At 37.8% G+C, this 27106-nt stretch overlaps 1 protein-coding gene across 2 annotated transcripts in view; it reads right to left on the bottom strand.

Moving 5' to 3' along the window:
- Window positions 1-27106, bottom strand: part of LOC101157471 (carboxyl-terminal PDZ ligand of neuronal nitric oxide synthase protein) — a 48617-nt gene extending 21511 nt beyond the window's left edge. Inside the window, exons 1-4 of one of the 2 annotated variants that reach the window (XR_002291301.2) lie at window positions 26393-27106; window positions 22042-22113; window positions 1138-1230; window positions 885-943 (exon numbers count right to left, since the gene is read on the bottom strand). Coding sequence is in view for 1 of the 2 variants with exons in the window: in XM_004074680.4 (XP_004074728.1) it covers window positions 885-943; window positions 1138-1230; window positions 22042-22113; window positions 26393-26497 (329 nt within the window). In the remaining variant the exon portion in view is untranslated. The remainder of the gene's footprint in view (window positions 1-884; window positions 944-1137; window positions 1231-22041; window positions 22114-26392) is intronic. The other variant, XM_004074680.4, reaches the window with a different exon arrangement.

The following is a 27106-nucleotide window of genomic DNA, read 5'->3' as shown; positions in this document are numbered from 1 at the left end:
TTTCAATCTTTTCATTAACAAAAAAGAAAGTCTCAAAAAAGGAACAGAAATAATTGCTAATTTTCGTTTTTTTCATGAAATATTATTGCTGTTCCCTGTGGGACACCACGATTTTGTATCTGTTTAATCTGGATGATTGTTTTTATTTACTGAATTTTAATCTGGTTTAACCCCTCATCACTTTACACCCTTTTTAAAGTGAATGTGAATGAATTGGATAGAAAAGCGAAAAAATATGCGTTTACGGCAAACTAATTCACTCGATATTTCTGCAAGCAAACTGATGTAATGTCGAAATGAACTGACTTCAACCAGAAGCAAATGAAATTAAAAGTCAAAAGTTTTTTAAAATAACTTAATAACAGATGAGTTTATTTTTGGCAAATACTATCTGCTGTGTGATAAGCATTAAAGAAATGTCGACCTTCTTTTTAATGTCACACACTTCCTTACTAAGAAACATTTTTGCCAAATGAAAAATCAATAATTTACAAACCTTCACAACCTCAAGCTGCTGCCGTGTAATTAAACTTAGATCTGACAGATTTGAACTTTTTGCAGCACGTTGACAGCTTAGCATGCATAAAAAATAACTTTTTTTTTCCAAGTACAAGAAACACAGTTCGTTAAAAATAAATATAATCCAACTGTACATCAACATTCCAAGGTATAGATTATTTATAAGGTATGTTAAAGGCCCACTGAACAGAACTCATTCCAGCACCAGTCTTACATGATCCAGAACATGCAAAGTGCCATGCCTCTACTGAATGAAATCATTTGAGGGAATTTAATGGATTTCTAAAGGTTCTCCACACATAAAGTGAATATCAGACATATTTGCTGAGCATGTTCTCTATTCAAAGTGTGTGATGTTTACTGACCTGTATATCGGATCACCCATGATCATCATTTTGCTCTCGTCCCACGTCCATTCTTTTCTCTGCGTGTGACAAAAAGGATCACTTAGCAAAGACGCTGGCAGAAGTTTTTTTTTTGTTTTTTTTTGAGACCCACTCCAATAAAAATTACGTTTTTGGTGTTTTAAACATGTTCAGGAGTGTTTTTTAAATAGATCAAAAGATGACTGGAGTGGGTCTTTAAGGAGTTCTGAAGCTGAGACTAACAGCTTCTTACCTTTTGTTTCTTCCTCAGCATCACCTTGACACCGTCAACTGAAACCAATATGCTGACCTTCTTCTTCTTGATGTTCTTGGCCTTGAATTCGTACTGAAAACCAAACAAAAATAAGTGAATGATGTTAAAAATGTTTGTTAATCCTTTACAATAATTAAGAAATCATTTGAAGAAAAAAATCTGACTTAGTCTTTCACTTTGAAAAAACGGAATAAAAACTCTTTGCTGTTAAATCCTGCTTTATTAATGACACTGAATTAAAAGTAAAATCTGTTAGGAATCAGACCATAATCTACATCTCCTTGAATAATTTGTCAGCTAGTAATGGAAGTTCAGAGAGTTCCACGGGTAAATATTTGAATCTTAGCCAACTTTGTGGTCATGTGCCAATATATTAAACCTGTCTAATAAATGCAAACAAAAGTCTACTTCAGATAAATGATTAAGTAGGTTGTGCGATCGTCTCTGTTGTCTTTGCTCACTGGAACAGAAAAAGCTGCATGGGCCTTAGTGACTAACGCCCTGTCAGCTGGGTTAGTGCTCTGCTAAAGAACTTAGAACGTCTGGCCTGTCAGATCAAATCAGGGTCATGTTAGAAGCAAAAAGCAAAGTCCTGCTTGGGCTGGATATCAGTGGCCACACCCCCAAAAGTTGGTCTGGATCAGTACAGCGACCCATGGTGCCACTTCATTCTAGGTCAAAGATGCAGCCGTTTGATTCAGCTAAAAATGGTCATTATCAGGGTTCATATGTGCTCTTTAAAGTTTAAAGAGATATTTTAAGAAAAGAAAAAACAAAAAGTCTGTCCTCTTTAACAGCCTATATTGTAATCACTGACAGCTCAAACCACTCTAATACTATGATACATTGCACATCTTGATTATGCTTTTCTTTTACAGCCACCTTGGCTTAAAACAAGTCACTCAGTGGGCACTTTCAGTTTTCAGGTCACTGTCACATTAAAGATGCACATCTTTCAGTAGAATGATCCATCTTCTGCAAATCTACCACTTTTTATTAGAATATTTTAAAGATAAAAGCCAAAAGATTAATTAATTACCAAAACAGAAGAAGGTAGAAGAATGTTGGCAGAAGTGGAGTGGATATTGATCATTAAAACCAGTTGGTGTGGTATATCAGAAAATAGGATTTTCAATCAAAGTTCTTGGTAAATGGGGCTGAATGGGAATCTAGCCTTGTCACAGTGAGAATGCGCTGGTTTGAACCCCAGCTGTATGGAGTTTGCATGCTCTGCATGGATTTTCTCTGGACGCAGCACCTTCCTTCCATAGTCCAAAGACACTCATCATGGGTGTACCGTACCCTGCCTTTGCCCAACAGTAGCCAGGTAGGCCCCAGCAACCCCATGACCCCAACCAGAAATAATTGGTATTGAAAAACAGATGAATTCTGAATAAGAGCCAATCTGCAAAGATTTAATTTTATTTTTATTGTAGACAATACACGTATTCTGCTTTCTTTTTTCTTCACTCTGCTTCAGTGTTCAGTTGGACTGGGGTTTTACTCTCTCTCCAACTAGTGAAGCTTATAACTAATTTGTTGGAATATTTATGTTTCCTCTAAGAAATAACTTTTACAAAGCTTTCTAGAAGATATGGCATTTCCACAGAACATTTTCACCTTTTAGCTAAAAAAGGTATTTAAAATGTCTATTAGTGTCTTTCAAATGTCATTGTTTCTATCTATTCATAGCATTAGAATGTTAAACGGTTTGAAATCCTTGACAATCTAGGATTTTGTCCTCAGCAGATGATCATGAAAATGCCAACAGGTGGACAGGTATGTTAAGCGTTTTGTTGCAAGGTTCATTCGGCGCCTAGAAAATCTCATTTCTAAAGAAGAAAATATTTTTAATAAAACTATAACTAACATGTGTATGCTACTAAGAGACGGTTTATTTTGCTTCAGTTTTGTAATTAGAAAAGTGTAGCTTCTGGGTGTTCTCAGTAACCAAGGATAAAAAAACTGGGTCTGGGCCAAATTGATCCCATAAATTTGACCAAAATGCATTTCTGGTCTTAAGAGGATTCAATATTCTTCATTGTCACCTAGTGCATGCTTAGGAGAGTGCATAACATCTGGAATTTTTTAAATAATTAATTTACCTTGCACATAAGCCTTTGTTAAAAAACATTTAAGCTACGATTGGAATGATCTCTGATGATGTGGAAAGATTTTGTTTGTTGTATGTATTTGTGTAAGAAGAAAACTATTGTTTTATAAAAAATATAATATAAAAATACACAAAAAGGGTTTATTTCTATTAATAATGATCCACTGAATAAATATATCTGTATATGGTGTTGTGATAAACGTAGGCAGAACCCACAATGTCGTTTTAATCCCAAACAATCCTGTGTAGGTCTATGTGGAAAGAACAGGTGAGAAAACCACTTCTCCTTCATGCTTAAGATTTCCAAAACACCATTAGGACAAAGAAGTACCTTTACCTTAAAGCTGTGGGAATGTGGTACAGCTCATTAATAATTTAGGATTTCTGTCAGTATTCTGCTGAAGCAAAACTGGAATTTGCTATTTCCTTCTGAGAATAAAAGCTTTACATTTTGGGGCTAAGTGCTCTAAAATATTTAGGCTTTCAATGCACTTGTGATTTTTTATTTTGTATCAAAGACGTAAAAAAAAATTAATAGCTCGTGACAAAAACGCTCCACTCTCATCTCTGACACTGTCAGGTTGATGAGCCTCCAGCAAGATGTAAATAAATCCTACTTTTGGTTATGTTACCTTTGTGCTTGTTAGAAGAAATATTAGGAATAAGAGATGAAATATTTTGAAAATATAAATATATTTTAATGATGCAAGATGGTTTTTTAAAGCACTAAAGTTTTTAGATTGACAGTTGTGTCTAGATTTATCACAAAGTTTTCATTTACACATTGGTTGTCTGTTTTGAAAGCAAAACGGCAAATTCACATCGAACATCGTAGGCGTGTTTCAATAGTAAGTTTAGTTTAATGTACATTCAACGACTTCAAAAGCATTACTACACAAGAAAAGATCTTCGATCCTCTCTCTGTATTTTGCTGACTTCATTCCTACTTCTGTCGACATCACAAAATTGGTGTTTTGTGTTGTAAATTACATTCATTTCTCCACACTAAGAATTAATGTCTTGTCATCTATGGTGCTATAGATTTTTGGTGGAATATAAAATCTTTATGTCAAGCTTTTATTTTGAAGGTGTAGCAGAAGTTTATGAACCAGTTCTCTGTTTTTCTCCCACTGTGGCTCTGTCTATCCACACAAGAAGACCAAAGATTGAGCGCTGCATCGAGTCGTTTTTAGGACGGGAGTACAATGTTCCAGATGTGAAGTGTTAATCGCGTCTGACTCGACGATGCAGTTTGGGCTGTTGCTGCTTTGGTGTAGATTGGGGGGAAAAGACTCGTAGGTCTTCCCCAACAGCAAAACAATTTCTAGGGAATTCTCATCACTGCAATCTATTATCAAAGAGTCACAAAGTAGTGATGACTTTGGTGCACAAACTAAGGACAAGAAACTGAGTCTTGGTGCATTATTTGAACAAAGGGTGATGTGGCCACTTTGGCAGACATCTAACCGGTCAAACTAGGGATGGGCCGACATATTTTTTCCCCGGCCAATACAGATAACCCCTATTTTCCCTGCAACTGTGGCTGAAAGCGGATATTTGCCGATAACGATATTTAATTGTCTCCAATGACACAAACTTTAGATTTCCTTTTTGTTTTTTGAATAGAAATGCACAACTGCTCTTTTACTATCTAATCATCTTGTACTTAACCTTTTTTTAATATACAACAAGGGATCTCAAAGGAATAAGTAACACTTTTCACGTTGAAAATATATCAGAAAAAACAGACCATTTACAAACTATTAGACATAACTGTAAACCATAAGCTTCCCATTCCCAGGAATCTATTAGGAACAATATCTGTCCCTATCAAAAAATAACATATACCAGAAACAGTCAGAAAAATGACTGAGTATGACTGTAAACATAAAGTGCTGCTCCTGCTGTAACCACTTGTCAAGGTAAAAAAAAAAAAAGCATTGGTGGCATTTAGGGGGAATTTTTCATGTCAGACCGATACAAATGAATTTAAATTAAGCAAATATCGCCCGATAACAATACTGGCGCCAATAGCCCAATGGCCCATCCCTAGGTCAAACCACAGGAGACCATAAATCCTTAATCCTTAAAACAGAAACGATGGAAAAACAGTGATATGACTTTATTTCAACATGTGCATGACCTAAACCAACAGCATCAAGATGACATCTCAGCTCTTTAACAAAGTCTAAACCTTACTAGCTCTCCACTTTTCCACATGTTCTACAGTCTTGTGCAGTATGTTATTTATGGTTACTACACATTTTGGTGGGCTTGAAATAAATGCCTGGACTTGTGAGCCGTTGTGCCACAGTTACTTGACATAAACGTTTTTATTGAGAAATTGAGATTGCTCCAACAATAGGATAATCTGGAGACCGAGTTCAATTCGCGTGAAGGTAATGAGCAATATTTTAGGTTGGTTCAGACTGCTTTCACACTGCACTGTCCAGAACCAGCTAAACTGCTTGGAAACATGTACCCGTAGCTACAACAGTTGATTTTGTTGGACAGTATGGCTTAAGCTATGCGTCAACAGGAAATAACAAGCAAAATATAATGTCATATGAGGCATTTTGGTTGTTTTTTTTTCACCCCAACTACTTTTTTTTTTATTCACTTTAATTATTTAGACTGAAAAGACTTCATTGTAGCTGAACTGCATCATATTTAAATTTGAACAAATCAAAACTTTTTCTTTTTTTTTAAGTTTTCTTGACTCATTTGCATCCAAGTTCAGATAAACTTCCACCGCTGCCAATCAAAGTGGTTTTTACAAGAAAATTATATGTGGTGTAGAACTAACAGTTTTAGTGCAAAACCATTCTCACTGATGGTGAAGGAGTCTTTTCCATTAACAGGTATCTATAATTCAAAGAATACAGCTCTTAATAACTGTGCAGAAACTAAAAACAAATGTATCATTAGAAATAGGACCAGCTTTTGATTTGAAGTTCATTGAGTCTTGTGATATTTTTTTGAAGAAGAAAAAAAACACTATAAGAAGATGAAAAAACATTAAAAAGGCCATATTTACATGCTGTCAAGGTTTTAAGTAAAAGTAGGGTCTGCCCCCTGGACCTCAAGCAGTCCTGAAGAGCAGTGGAATGTGAGTGTTTGCGGGTCACTGATGCTCACTGTCAAAGCACTGAATCCATAGGGGAGTCCACAATAGGCCCTATAGATGGTAACCTAGCAACCTCTTTGTAGTATCCAAGGTTTTGGGGAGTTCTAGGACATTCTATCATGTTTTCCCTCTATTTAAAATTCATCAACTGAAGCAGAACTGGATTAAGAAAAAAAGTCTAACTTCTAAACATTTTTTTGTTTTAAAAATACTTTCGTTTTGAACCTAACTTAGCAGAATTGACTAATTACGAGAATATCAAGTGGCTTTTTTGAAGGAGAATCTCTCCATCAGCTGAGATAACAGCTGCTCAGCGACCCAAACCCTCTGAGTAACCCTGTTTATTGGTTTCAGCCTTGCAGCCACAAAGACAGTGACTCCCGTGAAGCTGCCCGAGCCTCCAGAGTGCACTGGCACATCCCATCATTAGTCAGCAGGAGTGTGCATGAGGGAGCAATTAGGCTTAGAGTTTCTATGGACGACAACCTTCAACCTGAAAAGAGGCAGTTGGGCAGTTATTGTTTTCTGGTGCAAGGATCTGAGCAGCTTTTGCTTGCATGAAAACATGATCAAATTCAACAAACTGAGCTTGTTTCATAAGAACTTCTGTTTTGCCTGACTTGGAGAGTAAAGCAGAGACTCTCCAAGACCAATGGCTTACATAACTTATGCAGCAAATCTGTTTATAGAGGCTGACAATCGATAAATCACTGCACTTTTTAATCCATCAAAGCCACCTAGAGGACCTGTTGGTGTACTTGATTTATCATCTAAATGCCCTTCAGCTTCAAACTGAAGAAGCAAGATTTGGAATGCCAAGTCAATTGGAATACAGGCATCTTTGGCAAAGGATCAACAGTGCCTGCTTTTCAGATAAAGCAGCTGTGACGGCCGAGGCAAGCGCTTCTCTGGCTCTGATGTCCTCAAAATGGAATTGACCCCTGCACAAGTGACTCACTAATAGAGCTGGGGAAAGAACTGCCAGCCCTGGAGCTCTAATGATGATGGTTCCTAAGGGATAGTCACACAGGTCAAGGAGGGTAGGCAAATTAAAGACAGAAGTAATAAATATCCCATTGTCAGAGTGACTCAATGTTAGTTTTTTGACTTGATTTGTGTTTTCAGACACTAATTTGGAGAAGCTTTAACTTCAAAAATAAAGTTAAAACAATATGGCATGACCTCATATCTAAAATGACAAAAGTACACCAACTTTCACTTTCACAATTTATCATCTAATCCTTGACTTTTATCTAAAAGAAAATAAAAGTTTCTCCTCAATACAAATTTAGCACATGAATGTGTGGATGTGTATAAGCTTTGTGCAGCAATGTGTTTTGTGTAAAGATACACTCTGAGAAATGTATTGTAACGATCTGTGGAGTTAGATTGTGGTACATTTTTTCCTATATTTTTTTACTCAGGATTTATACAATATCTCTCACATTAAATTTCAATGTGAGCAAAGGTCTGACATTTTTTTCTGTTGATTTATAACTACCAGTTTTTCATTTTAAGGACTGAGTATCACTACACTACACCACTAATCTTTAGTTTCCTTCAACATTTGCTTGGTGTTTAAGTTTTACAACAAGTTTTATTTCAAGAAAATACTTTGGTGTATACTTATATACCACTTTTCTTTCCTGCAATAAGGCCCAAAGTACCTTACTGTGACAGGCTCATTCACCCATGCACAAAGACATACAAACACTGGTGGTGGCTTTACTGCCTTACACTGCTGCCAACCTCAACCGCCAAGAGCAATGTGAGGTTAGGCGTCCTGCCCAAGGACACTTTGACAGATGGGCAGGAAAGGCAGAAACTGAACCTGTAACCTTTTCATTAACTTCATTACATGTTGAAAGTAAGCCACTTCAAGGTTAACAATTATGCAGTGGAAGTTTATTTTATCAAGCATAAGCACTGCAACCCAAGTCCTTCATTGTGGAAGTAACCATTCATCTGTTTATCCATTTATTTAGGAGGGGTGTAGCAATTAACTGATTAATCGATGAATTGATTTACCAAACCCAATTGATCTGTCTGAGGCAAGTTGTTGATCAAATTGAATTGATTTATACCATTATAAAATCATTTCAAAATGAAATAAATCAATAATCGAGCTTGGAAAACACTATTTGGATTGAGACATAGTAGGTTTATTTCATTTTAATGTAAAAACGACCAAGGGCCATCACAGCAGACGGCAGTGATAAATAATCAAGTTATCATTACAGTCCAATGTGAGGAAACACTTTGACTTTAGTAAAGACATGTGACCATACAGTGTGTTAGAATGCTCTGATAATGTTACATTTGTACTATTTTTATGAGGAAAAACAAACGGTGGGCTGGACTTCATGAAACAAAAATTTGAATATTGTTTACTTGTTTGTTTGTACACATTTAATTTACACATACAATTTACACATTATTTTGAAAGATAAACAAGAAGACTGGAAACTCTTCCTGCAGTGTTCAGTACCCAGGTATTCACCTCTGAGTCACACTGGTTGAATTTTTAGCTAAAGATGTCCTGGATCAATTTTAGGTAAGTGACTCTGATTAAATCGGATTATCTAAAATGAATCAATATCGACTATGAATCGTTATGACATGATTCATTAAACCCTTTTCATGTAACATTTCATCTTTCCATCATATTCGTATAAACTCTCAAAATCACTACAAGTTGCAAGCGGTGAAAATCATTCATTTTCTTATGTTCCTGCCAACCTATTTCCATTAACCGTACAGGTCTATGTTGAGGCCAAACTCAGGACAAAACAAGCGATGACATCTACCTCAAACGTTGCAACTTTTCTATCTGAAGTCTGTTGAAACAAGTCAAGAGATTTTAAGTATTTCTCAACTGTTTTACCTGTTGTTACCACATATTTTGAATGATTTAAATGGCAAGCTCTTAAAAAACTGAAAGAATCTGATCTATAGGATCCAGGGATTTCATGAATCAACATCTGCTCTTTTTAATGAAGACTGACAAGACTGTGTGGAAAGTTACAAGAGATGACAGGACTCCTGAGAGACGGCAGGTGGTGTGAACAACCGGTAGCGAGAAGTGAGAGAAATAAACAAAGGAAAACACGATTCATTAGATGATCAACCACTTAGTGAGATATCAAGTTTGAGGTCAACGCATCCCCATATGTTTAACCTGTTTTACAGGGTCAAACATTGGGTGTGAATCGGGGGCGCCATCTGTGCGTTACATCAAAATATGCTCCACAAAGCCCCTTACAAGAGGCTTTAAGGGGGTGTGACAGTTCATGAAGCTCCAACATGAGTAGCTTAAATCTGTCTGAAAAGAACAGAAGCAGCTCTTTTTAGAACTCCACACTTATGAGACAGCAGCTTGAGCGCTTGTCCCGTTCCATCTGCTTTCTTTCATGTGTAAAAGTAAAAAGTAAATTAATAGATGTCTATTTAGAGAGCAAAAAAAGGGTTAGATTTGTATTCATTTATCAGTTCAGATAAAGCACTTGAAAGCAATCGAAAACATACAATGAAAATCAAAAGACTTTCTTTAGATAAGCGGTACTCAGGATGCAGCATAATAAGCCCAAGAATCAAAGTCTATGTATCCCCGGGAGACGATGAGAATGTGTGTAGCATTACATGCTGCTCCATCTAACATCCTTGGAGTTATTTGAATCTGGGCAGAAGTGGTGGAACATCTAATTGCCATCCAAAGACCCAAACTGGTTCGAGATGTAGAGAAAGCATTGTATAAAGGTTAGCATTGGAAATAGGATTATTGATGTTTCAATGTTAGACTGACGAGAGCAGCAGAAAGATGGGGATTTCGGTGAGGTCAATAAAGCATAGGTTGTGATGCTGAAGTAAAGAAAACTGTCATTGGTTACAACAGAAACCCAGACTACAGTGATGCTGTGGTTTCATGGTATGATAAAAAACTTTGGACCTGAAGAGAGCGACTTCTATCAAAACCTCCAAAGTCATTGTGAGGAAGAAGACAAGTCACGAGACAAGACTGCAGTCGAATTAACTTGAGATGCAATTATTTAAAGTAGGCGAATGACATGAAAAAGTCTGGATTTTAGGAAATTAATTCTGCTCCAGAAACATGCTGATGCTTCTGGCGCGTGTGATTATGAGCTTACAGAGTTTCTCATGTCTCATTATCTATTCAGTTTTTCCACCCTGATGGATTGATATGAATGGAAATAACAATGAATGCAAACTAATGCAGTTTGACACACATTTCACTGAAGGATATGTTTTGATTCACAAAATGAAAGAGGAAGTCCCAAAGAAAAAATACATTCTTTACACTGAAATACAGACTTGTTATTGATAGAAGTTAGAAGCCTGTTAAAATGTAGATACATCAAATCCTTGTAATGGGACCGTGGTTTTTGACCAATGACTGTCTTTACATAGATGTACTCCAGGTCACCATTTTGGTGTCCACCACATTGAAATTTTTGAAGAGATTTTCCAAAAATATTCAAAAGTCCATTAAAGACAAGTCTGACAGCTGATGAACACCAACTATCAATCATAGAATTCTTAATGACGGACATGACATGAGTCAGACAGACAAATTGACTGGAGTTCCTTCCGCCCAACTGAGTGGGACAAATTAACTTGAAAGTTTTGTCGAGTCCACCCATGGTCAACCATTGACTGTAAATGAGAACTGGGCCGAGTGAGTGTGACGTCACTCACAGAAAATATCTCACTTTTCTATAGGTCTAACGACATAAAGTCGTTTCAGTTGCAAATTCTTGGGATACGGACACCGATGTTTTGGAGCCAGACGTTGTCAAGAAGCAGTAATTAGTCTGACTTGGTCTGAATCAACGTTTCTACGGCAACCACACTGGTCAATCAGGAGTGAGCTTATTAGAAGTCCACACCCCTACCACTTGAAAGTGGGCTTGAGAGAATCTGTCAATCAAAGGTTTCGAACGTTGGACGAGAGGGGACCTGGAGGCATCACATACTTTTATTGAGGCCTCAGATTTTCCAGCTTATAACTTGCACTATAAAAAAATATCATGAAAAAAGAGGTTTAACAAGAACATGTTAGAAAAGGTAGCAGAGCAAGAATGGTTATTCTGACAAATACAATGGAAGTCTGTGGGATGTTGGCGATTTGAAGCCAGCGGGTACTTCCTAAAATGTTTTAAAGTTCACTTCCATGTTAATTTTTTTAACATGGAAGTGAACAGGAAATTAATTATGCTCCCTGAAGCATTCAGTGTTCATGTGAGAGATGGTAATACTACCAACATTTGGTACTTCCTGTTTTGTGTAAAGCTTATGAAGGGGAGGTGGAGTTTGACCAATACAGATGTATACTCGCTAACAAAAGTCCACTTTTAGGGGAATCTAATAATTTTATTTGTCACCTTGTGTGAAAAAACATCAATCAATGCAGTAAGGTAATAAAAACATGAAGCTTTTGCAGCTTTAAAACCACAGTGAAAATGACTGGTTAATGCAAGTCAGGATTTCAGAACCAGCAGCGTTATTTAAAATCCACCTGAACTCAAAGCTTTTAAAGGTCAGCGGCTTCCTGAATGTTTAAACACAAACCTTATACCCTAGAAAAGACCCAAAAAAGATCTGAGCTATAATGAAATAAAGATGGAGCTAGTAAAGCAAAGAATCTGAGGAGATTGAAAAAAACAGCACCTTTTTTTCAGCCCACTGGAGTAGACGGAAAATAGCAAATCCAGTCACCTCACTGAGCCTGCAGCTCTTTCCTTAGTCATTTTCCGGCAAATTATTTCAACACAATGGGCCAGGCCTCTCTGGCTTGTAATGCTGAGACAGGCAGTGACACAGTTTACACCTGATATGAGTTTATCTGGAGTGTTATGAGGAGAATGTGTGTCTAGATCAGTGTTTTTCAACCAGTGTGCCGCGGCACACTAGTGTGCCGTGGGAGATGGTCAAGTGCGCCGTGGAGAAATTGCCCTCATTCACTGATCTAAAAACATTTTCCATCTCCAGGAAATCAGCTCTTTGTTCATCCAAACAGGCCCTGATAAAACACTGAGTAGCTAGGAATATAAAAGATCTAAATATATCTAAATATAAAATTACTTTTTTCTTTGTGTTTATTTAATTCTATTAAAGACATTTTGATAAGAATCACGGTACCGCGATTTAGCTGCAGCTATAACTGGTGTAAGGAAAAGTCCCGCCCCTTTAACTGTCTCCGCCAATCATTCTTAAAGGTTTAATCACATGTCATCAGTCTGACCAATCAGAAGTGGTTAAAGTCTTCACTTCCTTGTTCTTAATTCTGCTGATAAAGTCGCTCAGTTCTAACAAAAATACCAGCTAAAGCTCGTCTTTGGTTCATCTTTTAGAAAAAACCAGCCGCTACTTCCTGCTTTTTCTGCCACAATTATCACAAAAATCCACGTGAGATTGCGGCGGGGGGGGGGGGGGGGGGGATGGGGGGGGGCTGTCGATCAATACAGACCATGAGTTTTTGCTTTTTTTTTTTTTTGATGCTGGTGTGCCGCGGGATTTTTTTCAGGGTTAAAGTGTGCCGTGGCTCAAAAAAGGTTGAAAAACACTGGTCTAGATCACACACTTGAGCAATGTCAGCTCATATATTGAAAGTGTGGTAGCATGAGGGGAATTTCAAATTATTGAAGAGAGGATTTTCTTTTTATTATATTCATGGTAGATATAGAGATTATACATTATAAATCAAAAGCATTAGTTACTTTGATCCTTACCAACATTAGAGCTAAATCAAATACATGGGTGAGTGAAAATATTAGGGAGCCCGTGTCCTGACATTAAGATATAAAAATATATCTTGTTCCCACAGATTAATATCTTGTTCCCACAGGTTATTATGTCGTTCACACAAAATACTATTCCGTTCCCACAAGATACTATTCCGTTCCCACAAGATACTATTGCGTTCCCTCGAAATACTATTCCGTTCCCTCGAAATGATTAACTCGTGCGAACGCAATAATTATGTCGTTCGAACGCAATAATTAATCCGTTCGAACGCAATAATTATTCACGTCATAAGTCATTCACGCGGATATGCTCTCTGTACGCCGGCAAAACTAAGCCACTTTCAGCGGTAACTTCCGTGTCTCTGTGACCCATATTCGTTCAAAAAAGGAACATGAAAAACAAAAATGATCACTTTATTACCGTCTCAATGAATATAAGAAAAATATCAATAGATTTATGATAACTAGGCTGCTTTGTCATACGATAGCTCCTGCTAGGCTACCACTAGCTCCGCCGCAGAGCTCTTTGATGTATGCCGGCATTTGGGCAACTGGCTGGTCTGTTGTCAGACAGCTGATATGGTAGTTTAGGGTCGAACAGGAATAATAATATTCAGGACTTGTCTTTTATTAACTTTAGCAGTCAGTCGCTTTACATTCGAAGGCTATAAGGATACATGCTAACTGACTAGCCGATCATTGATCCTGTTATTCATTTACGTCATAGATTTACAGCAGATACCTTTACATTTCTGTCTGTGTGTGTCTCATTACATTGCATTGAAGACACGCAGGATGTTTAGAGAACAGATTTATTTATTTTAAAAAGCACAAAAGCATCCATCGTATTCACGTTCACATCATCTGGTACGCCCTCCGGTCATCTTGCTGCAAAAGCCGCTTCCTGCCGCTACTTCCGTGTCTCTGTGAGCATTCAATAGGGGTAAAAATGAAAGCAAGAATGGTCGATCTGTTATTGTCTCGATGACAATCTGAAAAATATATTAAGCTGTCTGCTCCGCCTAATGCACTTACCTTTAGCTTGTAGCATAACAACAATAGCAGTACGTCACGTTTCCCAGAATGCTTTCCTGCCAATCATTGGCCAATCACCGTGTCCCTGTGACCAAGGTCTAACAACAAGACCAATGGTTGGCCGCAAAGCATTCTGGGAAACGTGACGTACTGCTATTGTTGTTATGCTACAAGCTAAAGGTAAGTGCTTTCGGCGAAGCAGCCAGCTTAATATGATATTTTTCAGATTGTCATCCAGACAATAACAGATCGACCATTCTTGCTTTTATTTTTACCCCTATTGAATGCTCACAGAGACACGGAAGTAGCGGCAGGAAGCGGCTTTTGCAGCAAGATGACTGAGGGCGTACCACAGATCATCATCATCATGTGAATGAACGTGAATACGATGGATGCTTTGTGCTTTTTGAAATAAATAAATCTGTTCTCTAAACATCCTGCGTGTCTTCAATGCAATGCAATGTAATGAGACACACACAGACATAAATGTGAAGGTATCTGCTGTAAATCTATGACGTAAATTAATAACAGGATCAATGATCGGCTAGTCAGTTAGCATGTAGCCTAATAGCCTTCGAATGTAAAGCAACTGACTGCTAAAGTTAATAAAAGACAAGTCCTGAATATTATTATTCCTATTCGACCCTAAACTACAATATCAGCTGTCTGACAATAGACCAGCCAGTTGCCCAAATGCCGGCATACATCAAAGAGCTCTGCGGCGGAGCTAGTAGTAGCCTAGCAGGAGCTATCGTATGACAATGCAGCCTAGTTATCATAAATCTTTTGATATTTTTCTTATATTCATTGAGACAGTAATAAAGTGATCATTTTTGTTTTTCATGTTCCTTTTTTGAACGAATATGGGTCACAGAGACACGGAAGTTACCGCTGAAAGGCGTACATATCCGCGTGAATGACTTATGACGTGAATAATTATTGCGTTCGAACGGATTAATTATTGCGTTCGCACGACATAATTATTGCGTTCGCATGAGTTAATCATTTCGAGGGAACGGAATAGTATTTTGAGGGAACGCAATAGTATCTTGTGGGAACGGAATAGTATCTTGTGGGAACGGAATAGTATTTCGTGCGAACGACATAATAACCTGTGGGAACAAGATATTAATCTGTGGGAACAAGATATATTTTTATATCTTAATGTCAGGACACGGGCTCAGTAAAATATAGTAACTATAAGTAAGTATAAAACTAGATGTCAGAGTTACTTAAGAAGCAATTATGTGTTAAATAAAAACTTTGGTTTGAGGCAAATAAAAGGTAATAAATCATGAATGACTCCTCAATTGCTTTAAAATAAAAAAATGGAAAGTATAGGTTTTTATGTTCTTTTCTAAATGACATACTGACCTACTCTACTGTCTAAAGTGGTTAAGGAACTGCTTTTAAGGTTGACAAGTGGCATTTAATTTAGAAGTCTTATAGTTATTGTTGTAACTGGCAAAATGGGGCCTTTTACTTCCCAATTTATTAAAGAAAAACTATTGATTTATCTATAAATTTCAACCTGTATCTTGTAAACCTATAGTGCCATCAAAGTGATCTATAAGGCAATTATGACACTCATACCGGTAATTAGAGTTTGTGCACTACTGTAAACTAGAGAGAGACTATAGAACCTGATAAAGAAATTAAAAACAAAAAAGTTATATATAAAAGGGCAAAGTAACCTCCGTCACCTGCTCTTGTTGGTTTACTTCTGCACAGTCAACAATAGGGTTCAAAGTAAGCCAAAGTAAGCCATTGCAAGCAACAGAGGCGCTAGTGTTAATGCAAATGACTGTTTACTTGCTAAATTCACACGAGTGTCCATGTGAGCTGTTACACCTGCAAAAAATAAAAAAGCAAACCATCTAAAAAATGTACTCTGGCATGAACCGATGTGAAAGCATGCCAAGCCTCTATGGTCAGATTCCTCTGCTACCATTCTATGTGTTACTTTTAGATAGATTTTAATTAACATAACACAAAAGCGTCCAACTTGGATTTTGGTTTTGAATGCTCGGCTTGCTCAGTAGAATGGTCAAGACGCGTCTTAAAGGAAGTTTAGCCTCAGGCTTTGAAGCCCGATTGAGTTTGTGTCTTTAGAAACACCCTGTCTTTGAGAAGAGACTTGTTTTGGGTGAATCTGGGGTCATCTGCTCGTCTACCCCTTGATTAATTGTGAAGGTGAAAGAAACAGGGTTGCAGCAGAACTTCAGGCATTCAAGTTTCTAAAGGCCTCAGAACAACTAATCAGATAAATCAAATTCTCTGAAAACAAATGAAAGGGGATTGGTTGAGTATTATTTCATGATATTGATGTATCATTAGGTAGGATGTAAAGTAATATTTAAAAGCAGTAAAAACATCATTACATGTAAAAAACAAAAACAAATAAAAAGCAAATTTTTTTAATCATATAGTGTGTGCATGTTTGAGAAAAAGTAAACTTCATATTTAAGATTGAACTAAAACAGATTTAGTTTCCAATAAGCACAGTAGAATATGTATTTTTTAAATTGTAAAAACAAACAAACTGCATCTTAATCATTAAGAGTGCAATCCTTCTTCTGGCTGTTTTTTATCAAAAGAGATTTCCATTCTTCAAATGCACCATCACATCTACTTCAACTGATATATAGGTCACTAACTATATTGTTGTGTCTATCTGCCAATAGCCTTGAAAGGAAAACAAAGCCCCACCTCCTTAATGGTTGTTGTCTGCTTTAATGCAGCATATCCTGCATTTACATATGTGCTGTCCAGCTGGTTTTCTAGGACATGTGGGATATGTACGTCTGAAACACAAAAACAAAGCCTCGCTCGCATTGGGTTCTGACCTGTTCAATAATGCAGGGCTGCATTGTATTACCCTCTGTGCAATAATCCTTTGGTTTTGGTGGGTTTAGGAGTAAAACCCCTTTTTTCATGCAGTTTTACATGAACACACATGCACATCTTGGTTGGCATCCCTAAGATTTAGGGGTTTTTAGGAGGCTGAAGGGTAAAAGATTTTCATGGCTAGCAAACTTCAACCAAAATGTTAAAGAATTGTGACTTTTCAATAATATGAGTTATTTAGTCTTTTTTATATTTGACCACTTCCACAATGACAAGCCGGTAAGTACCTAAAAAATGCTAAACATTGGATGGTGGTGTTGACCCTCTGCCTACAGATAGAGCCAATACTGTCAAATTCACACCAAATGCATGCGAGTGTCGAGGGGGTGTCCAGTTTTAATGTTAAATCAATGTACAGACACAGCGAGAGGTCCTGCAGTGTCATTTCAATGTTGCAGCAGTGACAATTGTGACAAGCTGCACAAAGTTTTCAGTTTAAAAATCAAAACATTGACAAACTTGCATTGCATCAACTAATCAGGAGCTCAGCTTTAGTAGTGACATGTTGATGATGCAATCAGTGGGTGGAGTCCACAACCAACATTGTGAGTTTTTGTGATGAACTGGAGGAGTCATGTGACTGAAAAAAAAAAATCTGTGAATACGAGAAACCGCAACTATTGAAACTCGAATATACGGGCGAAGATGCATTTCCTTTGCAAAATAATTCAAAAAATAGCTCAATTTACCTTTTTAAATTAATTTATCAGGTATATATGTATACAATTCAGAAGATAGAGTTTGGCAGCTGCTTTTTTAAAAGTTAAAAGCAGATAATGTAAACCAGTCTGCTGCAGTCTCTGACAGGTCCAGAGTGACCATCTTCTCACGACATCCACCTAGAAGACAGCCAGCTCTCAGAAGGGCCGTCCAAAACCAAAAAGCAGAGCAGCCGACAGGGTATTCTCATGAGACAGTTCTTTAAAAAACTGCAGAAAAAAGCAAACTGTCTTGGTTAGCTGTGGCAGGAAGCTGCATCCTGATGGACATGCGAGGGAAGTTTAAAATCCCATTAGAGCTGATCAAAATTCAAAAAAAAAGGAAGCAAGCATAGTCTGCCCTCAGCCTAAAATCTATTCCTGTCAGCGCAGAGTAGAGAGCCAGAAACAGACTAAATGGAGAGGGTCTATTTTAGTCGGAGGAGAGTGAGTGGATGGAAAGAAAACATCAGTGGTTTGGGGGGGGGGGGGTTCAAAATAAGCAAATAAGAGAAAGACAAGTAATGTGAAAGCAGAGAAGAGCAATCTCAAACTTCAGTGCTTTGGTTGCAAGTCAAAAGGAAGCTTTATGTAAAAAGGTGCATGTTTGCGAACATCCACCATCATTTTCTGAGGCAATGAGCCATGGAAGACACAGACTCTTTTCCATGTGGATGAAGCAACACCAGCCTTTGTTATTCAGCCTCGTTCATCAATTTTGGAGGTTGTTAGAATGCGAGAGTTCACCCACCCACATACAAATATGTCTGCTAACCCGCACTTTCTGAGCCACTGGTCAAACTGAATGAAACCAACTCTTTTAAACTAGCACAAGGACCAGTGAGCCATAATGAGGAACCGCTTAACAAAACGCTGGTCTGAAAAGATCCACAGGACAGAAAATTGCTGCCTTTCACTTTCTCGCTGTGGGAGTGGCAGGAGCGTGAGTTTGTGAAACGGCTGCAGACTCCAGTCGGTAAGCATGGATCCTCTGCTGCGTCTAACTGTCAGGTCCTCTCCCCCTCTCATCTCATGTTTGCTGCTGTTCCTTCGCCTTAACTGAGACTAAAGAGATTAGCCGAGGGATGTGAAACCGCGGCGCCTCTGCCAGCCTGCACACAGCTCCGTTTCACTCCAGGACTTGCTCCCAGGTCTCTGCCATCCGTTCACTCCTCACTTTTATTCCAAATCCACTGAGATTCTTCTCGGCCATCAAGCTTTTGGAATTGAACTTATGAAATAAGGCCAAGGGTTTTTGTGAAAAAAAAAACAAGGAGGAATAAGCAAGGTTAGTCGATATTCATCCATACAAAGTTAATTGTATTTGACTTGGCAAATGGGTCCACATAGACTTTCCTGCCCTTAAAACACTCAAGTCTTTGCGTTTACACAGTGCAGGCGCAGTGGGGTTCACTAAAGAGAAGGAAGGGTTTGGCACAAACTCCCTTCTCTTGGTTTTTGTTTACAGTTGCTACAAGCTGCAGATGGACTCTTCCTTCTACATTACTAGAACCAGACTTTAATTGGAAATTTGATGATTAATTGGACATTTTAATTGGAAATTTCGTCTAAAATTATTCCTAAAAGATAATTTCACATTTCTCATTAGGTCCCAGATGAGCACAAAAAAAAGATCAATGCATTTCACATCACTCAAATAGAGTTAGATAAAAGCAGAAATGTTTGCTCTTAAAATGACTGTGACAAATGAAGTGTGCAAATTAGTTAACAGTGGAAAATGTGATGTTTTTATGCTCATATTCAAAGTATGTTCTTTTTCACAACAAAAACTTATTTCATCTCAATCAAAATCGCTGGCTTCACAATTTAAGGGAAGTTCGATGCAACTTTTGCATAAATAAGAGCAAAACCCTGAGAAGTTGCTGAAGAATTACCATATATTTATTTAAATATTTCTTATTTAGTTTTTTTTTCATTTTTATTTATTGATTTATTTAACTTTATGGTAACTTCTGTGATTTTTAACCAGTAAGGAAGAGTTTAACCCCATATTGGTCACCAACGACCCTCATTCTCAAATAAATAAATAAAATGTTCTAAAAAATGACAATTAACAGAGTTAAATGGTCTGTTCCTACGTCGTTCTACCTTAAGCAAATAAAATAATCCTTAAAGTAACCGTGCTCCTTAATTCAACTCTTAAAAGACCTTTCACGGTTTACAAATACACAATCTGGTGTAAAAGTGTCTTCATCTGATTGGAATGGTCTAAAATGGAGGTCCCCATCCCTGGGCCTTGGTACTGGTCCTCACAAAAAAAAGTACATAACTTGCAGTATTTGTTTTACTGTTTTATTTATTATCTGATATTGACCTTTTTGGAACACTAATGCGTTCTCTCTTCACCACATCAGTCTCTGACTTTTTCCAAGATATTACACAAATTAAAATGATAAATAAAAAATGTTTTTTACTTTGATTTCCTGTCAACCAAATGCAGAGTTTCCCTTCATCACTCGAATGTTTAATCCATAAGACTTTGAAAAATGAAAATAAATGTTCCAGGTTGGAGTTGGAACGCAAAAGCTAATTCATCTGATCAGGTACATGCAGATCTTTATCAGCAAAGTCAGAGTTTTTACAGACATCATGTCAACGTGAAGGGGTATTAGATTTAATCAGGGATAACCTGCCTGTACCTGCTTGGGTTTGCCGTGCAAACCTCCAGCACACTCATCCCAGAGTTCCTGTTTACATTCCAACTTCACTGATTTCTTCGGTTTTTATTAAATTTTACACAAAAGTGAAGGGAAACACCATTTGCCTGTACGCTCTTTAAAGACAGAACAGAGGATTTCCCTGAAGAGTTCTAAAATAAATATTCCTAAAAGCTAAATGCACTTTGTGGCTTTTCAGGAGCTCAGACAACAAACTTCTGCATATTGAATCTGCCGTGGATAAAAGCCCTGTCATGTCATGTGTAAGCCAAGTTTGTGCAGTGACTCACACTTAGATTACAGAACCACCATGACGGATTTGTCGCCGTTAGGCAGCTTGAGGGGAAAACAGCTAATTCACTGTATGACAAATGGAAGTATGACTCGAAAACTGTCCAAAGACAAAGTCACTTAAAGAAAAGAGCAAACAGAAATATTTTAGGCATAAAATGATACATTAGAAAAGCACAGTTACATAGCTGAGTTTACCTGACAGCAGAGATGATAGAAATCTCTCGTTAAGTAAAAGCCACATGACTATGTAATTCTTAGTCGAAAAATTCAACCCTGCATTGCTTTCTTCCATCAAACACTGCGCTCTGTTATCCAGTGTTCAGCACACGCATCACTGCCCTCTCCAGACCCATCTCATCTGACAGCAGCCCACTCTTGTTTTGTGTGTGATCACTCCTATTCTCAGGGTACCTTCAAGTATTCTTCAGAAGAACTCTGAAAGATTCTGGCTGCAACTGAGTCTGGTTTAACAGTTATTTACCTCATTTGTGCCCGACTCCAACATGCTCTCTCCACCCCTCTTCGAACCTCCTCCTGGATGAGCCAGCGATTTTCCTATCACTTCTAATTCCAAGTAGAAATTTGGGGTAATTTTCAGATTTATGGATAACTTTGCTTTGAAAGTATCACAAGTTGCCATGACCCATTCAAGTACATGCGTTCGCAATTTACTGGAGTGACAGTGAACCTCTGGTTTTTAAACATTGTTTTCTGATATTATTGATAGTTTTTACTCCATTAAAGACAGGTTGAGGTATTTTCTGTGTTTGGTATTTGTGTTTGTTTTAGTTTCCGAATCCAAAGATAAACTATTCCACTGTTTATTTGTGTAGGGACAAAGACATAAGACAAAATTCTCAACCATGTAGACCGTTATAACTTTCCAACGAGTCTACCCAACATAGACTCTACCAACAAGTGTTTCCTGATATTTTCAACAGTACAAGAAGGGGAAATCTGAAAGCGTTTAAAAGCCTGGATTCTTGATTGTGAAGAATTTGCAAGCACATTTTATGCAACACTATAACCTCTATAACCTAACTTATGTGATTTGTGCAAATGCACCACAGCTATAGAGCAAGAATCCTGACAAAAAAAGAAGAGTGTGGCATCCTAACAACATATAAAAGGACAGTAAAGTCATATCAGTTTTCTAGTTGAAATGTCTACAAAATAAAAACTAAAACTATGTAGGCAATGATTGATCTGGTTACCTTTATAGACAGTTTAATTGGTGCCAGCAAAGCTGTTACTTGTGTACTCAACTTACCCTGATTCTCCTCATAGCTGCCACGATCTCCATCCGACTGTTGGGCCTCGGTACATCCAGACTTCCCACGTACTGTACCAAACAAACACAAACACACATTAGTAAAACATCAAAGGGTTGTTGTGTAACCCTTTAACACAGGAGCTGTTGCCGGGTACAACAAAATCAAATATGCCCTTTGAACTACTATACCTCTTCCACCATTTACGCAATAAATGTAATTTCAACGCAATCTGACACAGAGAAAAGCATCTTAGCGCTGATGCTGCTAGTACTAACGTAAAGTGATAACGATAACGGTGCAAAGCCACTTTTCTACGCATCAGAATCAGATGCTTTAAGTTGATTGTGTAAACAATTGCCTACCATAAAGTCTTGAAAATCAACGCAACACCGCTTTTCTTCGCTTCAGTATCCATTGAAATTACGTAAACGGTTAAAGATTTACGGTAGTTCAAATAACGTTAACACTAAAGCCGGGTTAATACACCACAGCTGTGCACAGAACAATTTGTATAACGAACTTGTAAGTCAGTGTTTTTCAACCTTTTTTGAGCCACGGCAAACTTTAACTTTGTCAAAAATCTCGCGGCATACCAGCATCCAAAAATTAAAAAAAAAAGGAGAAACTTATAGTCTGTATTGATCTACAGGCCCTCCTCAATCTCTCATGCATTTTTGTAATAATTGTGGCAGAAAAAGCTAGAAGCTGCAGCTGTTTTTTCAAAAAGATATAATAAAAGTTAGTTAGAAGATTTAAAGACTGTTTGATGTGTGTTCATTGTGGTTTCAAGACGTCAAAGGAAGACTAATTGTGCGCTGAGACCCTGTCACTTTAACCCAATGCATCATGGGAGATGTAGTGCAAACAGCCCCCGAACGCAAACAAACTCTGAGCTTCATTGTTTTGTTCACTTATTCCACAGTCTGACACCGGATTCTGTGGAAAGCTACACCGCTAAATATGAGCTTTAGCTGGTATTTTTGTTGGAACTGAGAGACTTTATGAGCAGAATCGGAACAAGGAAGTGAAGACTTTAACCAATTCTGATTGGCCAGACTGATGACGTATGATTAAGCCTCCAAAAATGATTGGTGGAGAGAGTTTAAGGGGCGGGACTTTTCTGAAAACAGCTGACGCTACGGCTAAATCGCGGTAGCGTCATTCTTATCAAAATGTCTTTAACAGAAAAGTATTTTACGATCTTTCATATTCCTAACTATTCAGTGTTTTATCAGGGCCTGTTTGGATGAACAAAGAGCTGATATCCTGGAGATGGTAAATGTTTTTAGATCAGTTTATGCAAATTCCCACGGCACACCTGACCATCTCCCACGGCACACTAGTGTGCCGCAGCACACATGTTGAAAAACACTGGTCTAAGTGATGATTGTGTAAAAACAGTTATGCTCAACTTCTCCAGCATCTACCCTGGTTTTCAAAAAACTCTTTTTTACTCAAAAACCTGCTGAAAGATAACCAACAGTTTACAGAGAGAGCACAGTGATCTTTCAGGCTAAACTTAAAAAGAAAAAGGAAGCAAAATGCAAAGTCATATTAAATAATTGCCTTTAAAAAACCAAACAATTGCTCTGATTCTGGCAACAATGCCCCTCATCTTTATTTAGAAGGATAATCCCTTCAACTCAATACCATTTCCACCACTTCTCTCTTCCTCTTGTTTTTAAACCAAACTCCACTAAAACGTATAGAGTCCGTCTGAAAACCCACCACAATAATGTCTAGAATCACTGGTCGTTAATGACCATGAATTTAAGATGAGAACCATTGAGGAATGTGCTATCTGTTGCTGTTACTATCCAGTACAGGCTATATTTTCCCATCTTCAAAGCCTTGTGCTCGGCACACTTTCTGATTCAGTCCCAAAATCCAAAAATTTTCCCAAAATCATGAGTCACTGTGTAAATACCTCTACCTTTAAATATACCAGGTTGCAGGAGGGGGAAGTATGCATTTTGTTGTTGTTGCTGGTTTACAAAAGTACGATAGAAACAAACATCAGACAGAAAAGGGCTCACAAGCACATACATTACAGAATGTGACCTTTAGCAATCAAAAACTGAAGTTTCATTGAGAAAAAGGTAAAAGTTACATAACTAGACCCACACAATAAATCGCAAATGTATATAGTATTTAGCAGATCGAATAAATCCCTTCGGATGGACACCTTCACGTTGTTGACCAATCAGATGGAGCCTTTTTGCGTTAGATGCTCGCCTCCTATTTAGACAAGGTTCATTTGGAGCATGATTTAATTTATGTTGTTGACTCTTATTTAAGTTAAACTGTTGCAGTGAAATGGAAATGATTTTTTTTTTTTTTGTTTTGCTATTTGTTCATGTATCGCAGGTTATATCGTCATCGCAATATTGATCATTAATGTTGCAAATTGTGAGCTTTTCTCATATCGTGCAAATAGTTATTATGGCAAAACAGGCTAAAACCACTTGGCATGTTTCTATACAGAACACATTTTCATCCAGCGCAACTGTATCAAGTCAATATTCTTATGATTGACACGTTTTTTTCTCTAAAATTATGATTGTGAAACCCTATCCCCTACAAAATAAAGACTTTAAGTTTTAAAGATAAACAGGAAATGGGCAAACAATGCCCTCCTAAAGAGCTCAATTTCCCCATTAAAAGATTATTTAGGTACTTCTAATTCTTATGTTATGCTTCTATTTCAGTCCGATTTCTTCCCACCATGGGATGAGTAACACACTTATGCCTTCTTCATAAGCCAAGTTGCATAAATTTTAATTCGCAAGAGGCACATGTTGCTTTTGATGTTGTTGTTATTTGACTTCAGCTTGCAGTGTGAAAAAGAGCAAAATAATCCTGACTTCGCCCTGGGTAATGAAAATGTATTCTGTGACCCATTTCCTTTCGCTCTTTTACACTTTAGTATTGTCTTTTAAACTGGCTAAGACATTTCTTTGACAGAATATTATAAAATCCTGCATGTGTGGATTCAGTTTCACCCTGGAGTTGTAAGCATGACATGAAATGAATGCAACCGGTCTGTGTGCTTTTGAAGAAACAATCACAATCGTGGTCGAACTTTGAAATTAAGACATTTTCTCGTTTAACCCTTTTATTGACTCTCCTGCTGGGATTTTAGTCCATAAAAGTGAAATGATGTTAATGTTTTAGTAAACCCTTTGGAAAATGTTGGTTGCAATATTTGTACAAGATGCAAAGCTTAACGGATTTTTCTAGAATTTCTTGAAAATCTTTCATTATTAATAAGATTTTTAAACAATTACAAAGAATTAGGCAACTCAATAAAATTCTCTCATTTGTGTCCAAAAAATGAAGCCTCTCCCCCCTTACATGCATCAGCCAAATTTTGACATACAGCAACTTTTAATATAAAATAGCACAAACAATTAACTTTCCTGGTAACTAGTACATTTTCTACAGAGTAGGCTAATTTAATTAATAACTTAATTACTTTTTAGATCAAGTCAAAGACAACTATTAATAGTTACTTATTTATTATAACATTCCCAGAATCTGGTCTATAGACACATGTGCTTTAGTCATTAGCAGTACAAACGTTGACTTTAACAGAAAATGACTAATTTACCGAGTGTAAATAAATTAAGTGGGATGCTAGCGCACAACTAGCTTACCAATTAAATGTTTACGCATCTTTTTAACATTGAACATTCAACAAAAACAAAAATATCAAGTTTAATCTTTTACACCTATCTTTATTGCCATGGTGTTCTGTAAAAGTTGATTAAAGTTATTAGATCTTAGATGTAATTTCTAAAAGAAGAAATAATATGCTAAATGATTTGGATAAAAAAAATATGTATTACAAATTGTGGTTGAAAATTTTAGGGTGGGGGATTTACTAAATTCACATTTTAAAAGTTATAAACGGAAAAAAAAAACTGGGGGCACGGGGGGCCGTTTGGATGTTTGCCCTGGGCTCCCAAAACAGCTAATATCGCCCCTGCTACCACGGTTAAATGATTTACCAATGTTTGAATCTGAAAAATACAAAGCATATATATATATATATATATATATATCTCACTGAAAATCTGATGTATTCGGGTTACTTTTGAGGATGATGTGCAGAAAAACAACAAACATCGCAAGAAAAGCTGGTGTGGAAACACATTTCCTGCGTAAAAACCGCGTCAATGTAGTTTTCAATTCAGACAGGAAATAAACTTCATGGACGGACTGGAGGAGTCCGCTTCCAGTGCACCTGCTACTCAGACAACCCGCCGTATTTCCTGAACAACTGCGGCGCAAACGACAACGTGTGGTTGAAAAACAGCATTCAGAGGAAAATTCCTGTGTGTTCACCTTGGCTTGGAAATGTATCCCATGCTGATACGCCTCCTCGTTGTGCAGCGGCACCCTCGAGTCCGCCACGTCGTCCACCAGGTTGTACCTGTTCCTCGCGGGCATCCCGGGGCTCCAGCCGAGGACCCCGCAAACAGGACCCGCAGTTCAGCAACTAAAAAGCCCGAAACGCTACTACAGCCTCCATGTCCGCGTCCAACACGGCGGCTCCAAGAAGTACTCCTCGGTGGAAACGCGGCTCATCGTTGCTTTGAGCGCCAGACGTCCCGTCATCAAGAAGGACACACAACTGCCTGCGCGGCTTTTTTTTTTTTTTTTTTTTTTTTTTTTTTTTTTTTTTTTTGAAAAAGCCCCCCTCCCAGAGGACGCTCAGGGATCCTCACCCGCAGAATGATGTCTGCTCCTGAAGTCCCCGGAAAAGCCCCCCGCTGCTGTCTGTGCCCCCTCTGCAGGAGGGTATGTTTGAAATTCTGTCCTGGACGGAAGGGGGGACGCTGTAGCCGCCTCTTCCCCTCCCTCCACAAAGCACAAAGCGAGCCCCTCATTGGAGCGAAGTTCCCAGGCATGATGCAACCCACAGCCAGGAGCCAACTCTGCCAGTATCCCCCCCCCCAGGACACGAAAAGGTCCAACTCGGATCTCCTGTGAAGGGAGAATCGGCAGATAGTCCCATAGAGTTATTTTCAAGGCGCTAACATCTGGACGACCTAAAAT

The sequence above is a fragment of the Oryzias latipes genome, chromosome 12 (assembly GCF_002234675.1).
Source record: "Oryzias latipes chromosome 12, ASM223467v1".
In the NCBI taxonomy this organism is placed as follows: Eukaryota; Metazoa; Chordata; class Actinopteri; order Beloniformes; family Adrianichthyidae; genus Oryzias; species Oryzias latipes.
The sequence above is the reverse complement of the archived record's forward strand: the minus strand, read 5'-3'. Positions and strand labels throughout refer to the sequence as shown.